The sequence below is a fragment of the Dicentrarchus labrax genome, unplaced genomic scaffold (assembly GCF_905237075.1).
Source record: "Dicentrarchus labrax unplaced genomic scaffold, dlabrax2021, whole genome shotgun sequence".
Lineage (NCBI taxonomy): Eukaryota > Metazoa > Chordata > Actinopteri > Moronidae > Dicentrarchus > Dicentrarchus labrax.
This window is the reverse complement of record NW_026136710.1, coordinates 19,737,651-19,745,667: the sequence shown is the minus strand read 5'-3', so window position 1 is coordinate 19,745,667 and position 8,017 is coordinate 19,737,651. Positions and strand designations below refer to the sequence as shown.

Genomic DNA, 8,017 nt, shown 5'->3' with positions numbered 1-8,017 from the left:
TTTATTCTGATATGCTTCACTTGTTGCAGTGTCTCATGGGAGGCACGGCTGTTTGCTACAATGTTACCTAAACATGCAGAATTGAAATATTACATTGCCTCTTTCTCCAGCTCTGTTATTTTGCAGATTTTCTTCAGGTCATGGGAGAGATTGCTTTTTAGCTCCTTATCTTGTCAACCACAAACACATTACTGAAAGATTTTAAAACTGAAGCCCGGAGTCAGTTTGACCCTGCACGACCCGAGCAGCAGCTCAGTTTTGACAGACGGGCCCAGGGCCCGGCGCTGAAATATTTGAGCAGCTGTGGCATCCGGGCTGCTGACACTTCCCACACTCTGTTTGCTTTAATGAGTTTAGACTTTCAACGCTTCTCATTTGTGCTGGGATTTTAGAGAGCTGCTGGAGAGCTCATTTCAGACTGATAGAAGATATTCTACTAAACAGTAGTGGAAGAAATAATAATTCCGCATTAATTAAAATGACTCCATTACTGGTAAAAACCATGGATTCTGTTCTAATTCAAAGCTACACAAGTACATTGGTGTAGCACACTTCCTTATTCACCGCTCTTTACAGACAATAAATGTAAGAATTAAAGACAAATTGTTAAAAGTCGTACACCCCCATCGTCACCTAACAACACTCATCTGCCTCATTAGACCTCCTTTCAGGACACTGGAGGAATGTAAAAATGTGCCTGATCGACATGTCTGTCTCTCTCTAGTTGCACCTGTTAAAGCGGGATAGCTTACACTTACATCAGTCTGATGGGTGTGTTGTTGAGGTGACATCATTTCCAACTCTACCCTATGCAGAACCTTTATCCTTAATGGACTCCTTTTCAGTCATTGAGTAAACTGACAACCCCTGACTCAGTGATACATTTTATAGATATTTCATATTATATTCAATACATTACAGTACATAACTCATACAAACTGTACAATGAACAAAACAACTGCAGGAAGTTAGTGTAAAATGAGTGATTTAGATTTTGAGCAGATTATTTCCTGATTCTGTCAGCTCTTTAGTTGTTTTAATGTGTATTTTCTAATGCAGGATGAGGCTGTTGGAGAGTAAAGGCTCTGTGAATATAGCTTGCGTTCAAGTCTTCAAAGTTTACATCTTGAATGATAATCTAAACTTTTAAAAAAATAACAGTTTAATTGAGTTCACAGAAATGAATGAAATGCTGAGATCAAGACCTGCTGTGTGTAATTGTAAAGTTTTCTTACACCCCTTAAAATCAAGGGCTGGCAACCCCCCCGTGAAGCTTTGGCGACCCCTAGTGGGGGTCCCGACCCCCAGGATGGAACCACTGGTCTAATCAGCAGGTTGACTAAAAATACCTGTGTGCGTGTGCAGAGCCTCTAACGTGCTACATGTTTGTGTATCAATAATTCAAATCCACAAGCTTGTAAATAAACTGGAGATAAGGAAATAAAGTTTATTAATCTCTTGATAATTTTAATAAGATTTAGTCTCTAGCCACACCAGTAACTCTGTGGGGCTGTTATGGTACAGTGGTGATTTCAGATAACATTAGATGAAGTTTTATAACTAGGTTCAGGAAGAAAGACCACGCCCCGAACTCATCTCATTTCCGCTCAAAACATATTTAAGCACACCTTATCCGTTCACTCCCTCCTTGACTAATTTTCTACATCCCCACCCCCCCAATCCCCTTCTTTCTTTTCGTTTTCTCTCTCTTATCCAAATACAGGAACCACTGGGGCTCACGAAGAGATAAGAGACGGTTCCCCCACTCAGCGTCTCAACACCCACTCTGTTCCTCCTGATCATCTCGCCGAACTCCTCCCTCCATCCACCTATCCTACCAGCTTTTCTCCCTTTCTATCAACCCTCACCCGTCCTTCCTCGACCCCTACCCCATCATCCCTTCATCCTTTCATCCCTGCCATCCCTCGACCCTTTCCCTCCCAGTATTCCTCATATGTTCATAACCAAACTGTTACTTTCCATCCATCCAGTGGTTCAATATTTCACTCCAGACCAAAGTAATACCTAGAACCGTGCTGCTCAGCCTAAAATGTTTTGTCATGTTAAACAAAGCCCCCCCCCCACAGCACTAATATATTCCAGACCTAAAATCTTAATCTGCAAACTAATTAGTAAGCACAGCTGTTGGAAGTATAAAACTTTCACACCACAAGTACCCGAGTATGTTTGCTTGGTTCCTTCCCAACTCAAAAAAAAGTTGTAAAAACACAAATCCAGTCAGCTGTTGTAGACAACTACTGGATTTTGATTCAAAATGTCCCCTGAAACCAGCAGGAAGAGGTTGACTGTGCATCTGCAGGCCTTTTAGGTCTAAACTGGCCGATGATTGCTCCCTTCCTGGTTACCAGGGCGGACAGCGAAAACAGAGTCGATAATTTAATCAGTGAAATTTCTCCTTGAGCATCGAAGATGGTTGGTCTGATAACAGGGTTCTTAACTGGCAGGACAGGAAGCAGCCTTTCCGCATTCCACGCTGGACAAACTTTTTTTGTCTTTGGTGCCCCTGCCTTGGTGCCTTGCAGAGTAGCCTCCCGCAGGCAGACGTGCATGAACTGTGTGAGGGCCACACTGTTGCTTCATGCCACTGTTGAGTTGGATTTAAACCTGGAGAGCAGTTATGAAGAGAACTCATCTCAACTCCAGATGGGCAGAGAGACGATCTACTGTGGTTTATGGTGCGTTCATTCTGGTTCTTGCCACCTTTGTTTACATTTGTGTATTGATTTATTTTCTATTAGGGAATCCTGAGTAAATGGCTGCTTGGTTTACTGGTATCTTACTGGTTAGAGGTTCCCAAACTGAGGGTCAAGGCCTCCCCTCAATCAAATGATGAGTCTCAAGGGTCATGAGATGATCAACAGGATAAAAAAACAAAACAAATATATTTCCGCAATACAAAATGATGTTTTATTTTTATTTTATTCTTTTCAGGCTGTATTCTTTACTTTTTTTGAATTACTGGGTAACAGGGCTGCATGATATGAAGGAAAAAGAAGCATATTTTGCGATTAATTTGACAGATATTGCAATATGATTCACAATTAGTGGGAATTATCATTTTTGCAATCAAAATTTTCAATTTAAAAAATGACTATTTGTGCTCATGTGACATTTTTGGGGGATCTGTACCAAACAAACATGTTGTCTTACATCTGAAGAAAAAGACTTGTCAGACAGGGCGTCTCTGCAGCACTACAGTACCTCATTATAAAGCTGTTTGGTCAGACATTGTACCTTCATCAAAAAATTGCGGCTTATTGCGATTTGGATATTCCACTTGGCCACATTATGATTTTAATAATATTGCGATTAATTTTGCAGCCCTACTCGCTAATACAGGTTGAAATCATTTGGATAAGCATTTTATTCAGGTCAAAGTTCAATAACTTTTCACATCACTGATCAAACACACGTCAGCAAGGCTGAGCATAGCCTATCATTTGACAGGCCTGCAGAATTTATTATGGGAACCTGGCAGTAAAAATGAATTGTGATTATCTAGAGAGATTATGGCAGCATTGAAAAAGTCAGTCGTTTAAGATAATACTGCCCTATCTTCTTCTTCTTCTTTGTTGTGTACAAGAAAAGATGTGTTTGCCTTGTGTTACCTGGATGGGCTGGCCCCATTTGGGACACAGCCAGTCACTGCACTGCTCTTCATTTGCAGTTTACTCTGCGTAGCAATGAGAGAGCAAATGCTTTTTCACAGCAGACATTTTGACTTGTCATTGTAATGAAAGCACAGGTGTTACAGTAATAACCTTAATGATGGCTCTGTCGCATGACAGTGTGACAGAGCCAACATGCATAATGCCAGTTCCCTGAAACTGAAGCAGCTAAATGGAATTCAGCCATCAATCATTCTATTGATTACACCTGTGATTATCTTACCGCGAGATGTCAAAATGTCTGTGAAAAAGGACTAAAAGGAAGAAGATGGAATCCTCGAAAGCATAGTCCCGCACATAGGTCAGACTTCTGCTTTATTTGAAGTACTTTCAAATAATGACTTGACATTTTTTGGGGAGAAAGACTGAAACACGAGGACTAACTGACATTGATCCAAACCTGAAATACGAGTAAGGAGACAGGAGGACCCAGAGGAGGCTAGGACCAGCTCTTCATCGACTAAGACATCAACTGACTGATTTTTAGCAGTTAGCTTAGCCATACAATACATATCAACAAAAGACTACTATTAATAAATACATTGCTTTAATTTGTTGCTAGCAGCAGGACGCGGTTTGTCTTCAGACGCTAACAGCTACATTAACATATTAACGCTAACAGATATATTTTGACATATTTATTTAGACGTAGGTGTTTCTAACCTACCAAGCATACAAATGGACAGACAAAAGTTGAATTATGCTACGGGACAATTACTATGAGCATGTTTGTGCTTTTTGTCCAGGCAGAACTGTCAGTCCCAGTTACTGTTGTGGACCTGACTCCAAAGTGCTCCAAACCACCAAACTACTAGCTTTTTAGTGTCCTTTCTTTCAAGTGTAGATATACAATAACTATTTAACTTTCTTAATGTGTTTTTTTTATCGTACAAATGTAAAATTGGGAATCTGTAGATCAAATGGCACACTGGATTAAAGCGGCAGTGGGGAACTTTTATGAAAATAATTTCACATATTTGCTGAAACGTTCACTGTGTTCTGACAGCAGTACGTGAGACAGATCATCTGTGAAAACATTCAGGTCCCTCTGGCTCCACCTAGAGTTTCTAATAGAGTCTGCAAGAATCCACCAGGCCCGAACAAAAACAACCAATCAGAGCCAAGACAGATAGAAAAGACACTTTGTGTTGGTGGCTGGGAGATAGTTGATTGTTGAGTCTCATTTCCAGTCGGTATGGGACAACTTGTAAATAAACTATCTTTCTCAGCTCTGATTGTTTGTCTTTCATCCAGGGTGGATTCTTGCAAATGCCATTAGGAGAAGGAGCCAGAGGACCCAGATTATTTCACAGATCACTTGTTTCACATGATGCTGTCAGGATATAGTGGAAGTTTCAGCAAATATAATGCAATGTTATTTTCATAAAACTTACCTACTGCAGCTTTCATTTCTTTCACCCACCAGCGGTCCGCTCAGCCACACTGGGCTCCTGGAGGATGCTCACCCTGGGGGCCGAGTACGAGGATACCTGGGCTCCGTCACCTGACAAGAGTCGCCGTCCCAGTCCGGAGGACGAGCCGGGCCCTGTGGAGGGTTCAGACACCGGGGCTGGAGACCCGGAGGAGCCGTCGTGGGGGGCCGTTGACACCGGCACCGACACCGCGCAGAAGTATGACGCAGTTTTACACCTGGACGGACATAGCACAGGAAGGAGAGACGGCGTGCGTCACTTCGTCAAGAAGCACGAGACCCTGAACAACACGCCGTGGCCGCGCAGGTGAGACACACAACAACAACAACAACAACAAAGTAAACAAAGTAAAACTGTGAAACGTACAGAAAGAACATTTTAAGATTAAAAGTATTAAACTGAAATAGGTAGCATTAATGAACTACCAGGGCAGGCCTCCATTACCCCCCCTCTCTCTGTGCTGGAATACTACATGGCACTGGTGGACTCACAGGGTGGGTGATGGGGGCAGTCACCCCTCTTTGTCCAATTAGTAACTAAGCCTCTTACATTAGAATATTGGTCTTTTGCTAAATTTCTTTCTATTGTTTACAGAAGAATCCCATCCCCCACTCCCAATCCTCTGGACATGTTTCACTGGGGATTTTATTTCACATTAATTTCTTTAGTAATATTTGACGCTCACATTCTCTCTGCAGTACATGATATAATCCACTAGATGGCTCCTCAGACGCATCTAGAGCAATGTGTGAAAGATGTGGCTGCAGATGATGAGACCCACATTTGGTTTTTAGATGCTGAATTATTAATGGGCACAATAACACAAGACTGGATCAATTTGTAACTGGCCTCTGGATGTGAGTAAGTTAACAACTACTCTAGTCTGGTGTTCGATTGAACATGGGCCAAACAACAAATGCATTAAAGTAAAGGTTGGTGTGTGCATTCCTCACACACACCTCACACACACCTCACACACGTTCATGAAGAAATGGCATCAAGTGGTTTTACCACAAATAGAAACATCTTTACTCTGAAAACGCCTTCCCACAGTCTGGCCAAAAGTATGTGGACACATACCTTTGTTTTCTAATGGTGCGTATGTGTCCTCATACTTTTGGACATTTAGTTAATGTTGATCAAATGGCAAAAAAACAAACAGAAAAGTAGAAAAGTACCCTATTATCTGCTAATTGTTTGTCTATAAAACGGCTCAGTACAGCATTTTGTGAATCTCTGAATATTAACAGATGGTGACTCACAGCTAGATGAAGCTCAAATTATGACCTGCAGTAAGGACAATGGTTTCAGTCTATTTTTATATTGCAGCTATAAAAACAGCCAAAAAGACGGATGGAAATGGAAACTGCTGAGTGAAATACAAGCTTTAGATCTAAGTGACGGTAAAAAGTTTTGATGTTGTATTTGAATTCATTTTCTAAATCTAATTTGAAAAGCATAACCATCATCTCCAGTAAACGCCACACACAAAACGTTCCCAGTGGTAATTAACGTTGGCCTAAATAGGCTATTACCCAAATTTATAGTGGCCTGTGAATCCTTGTAGCTGCCATAAACATGACTTGTTTATTTCCTTCCTATGATAAACAACTAACTACTGACATATACAGCAATAGAATAGTTCATTAAAACAAACAGCACAAAAAAACTGAGCAGGCCAATTGCCATTGGAATAAATGACATATTTATTCTTTGTTGCCAGACTTTAGCCTCTAGACACTTGGACAACAGAGGAGATGAAGGTTCCTCTGTGATACGCTGAGCGTTCCCCCTCATCCTCTGTTTCCAAATAGCCACAGTGACAGTGTTTGCAGTCAAAATGCAGTGATATTATGTGACAGAACACTTTCAATGGGAGAGTTGTGGACTAAATAATACATTCGCTGGCTTATTCAGAGCTGTGAAGTCAGTTAACGAGGTACATTCATTGCGTATGTTTCTTTAAACACAAGCAACATTTACAGAAAAACATGTTATCTATCTTCCCAAATGCTTAAATTTACTTAATGGCCTGTTTATAGCAGACAGTCAGCTCCAGTGCATGGAGAGCAGCAAGCAAAGGTCAGAACATCTGCATATTTGTATAAACCATGGTGTTTGACTGGTGTCATAAACTTAGAGAGGAGATAAACAAACAAGAACTCTGATTTGTGCTAATTATTGTGCAGCTCTAATTACGTGTACTGTTTGGGGTCCTGGAGAGCCCGGGCCATCTTTCCACACTTAAAAAACATACTAGAAAATGGTTGTTTCACCTTGACAAGAGCTTATAAACATGATTTTAAACTGATGACATGTTTCATGTCTCAGCTGTAAAACATGGTTAATACAGTGGATGGACCCAGCACTACCCCTCTAAAATCTGTAAAATATGTCTATTTGTATTCCTGTCTTGTAACAGTTGTGTAACCTGTCTGAGGTATAAGTGACCACCAACATCAGTAACGTCACCATGCACTCAACTATGTACATTTCTTTGTCTTTGAATGACTTTTGGCAAACAAAATAAATATGTAATTATTCATACATAACCTGTATAACACACAAAATATTTCCTTACAGGTCTAATAGTGATGTTTAATGGCAATTTCCATATTTTGTCACCTTCATCAAATGTGTAAGTTTACTGTAGTTCAAGTGAAGGGTTGCTACTTCAGTAGTTTTCTTCATATTGGGTTTTAATAAGGAGAAAACAAGAAAAAAATGGTTGATTTTGTATCTGTTAATATATTTTTACACATAGGCATACAGCAGTAGATTCTCTGGGACCCAGAACAAGGAGGAGGTAAAGTCAATTTCAACCAAACATGAGGGTTAAAAATATATGAAATTGGAAGACTTCTGATTTACACACATTTTTACTTTTCGCCTTCC

At 40.5% G+C, this 8,017-nt stretch overlaps 1 protein-coding gene across 8 annotated transcripts in view; it reads left to right on the top strand.

Annotated features, from left to right (window-relative positions):
• The first annotated feature begins 2,576 nt into the window (after positions 1 to 2,576).
• The window catches only part of cacna1bb (calcium channel, voltage-dependent, N type, alpha 1B subunit, b), a 152,349-nt gene continuing 146,908 nt past the window's right edge, over positions 2,577 to 8,017 (top strand). For all 8 annotated transcript variants that reach the window (XM_051412661.1, XM_051412662.1, XM_051412658.1 and 5 more), the window contains exons 1-2: positions 2,577 to 2,696; positions 5,116 to 5,428. In XM_051412661.1, coding sequence (XP_051268621.1) covers positions 2,639 to 2,696; positions 5,116 to 5,428 — 371 coding nt within the window. In that variant the 5' untranslated portion in view covers positions 2,577 to 2,638. The remainder of the gene's footprint in view (positions 2,697 to 5,115; positions 5,429 to 8,017) is intronic.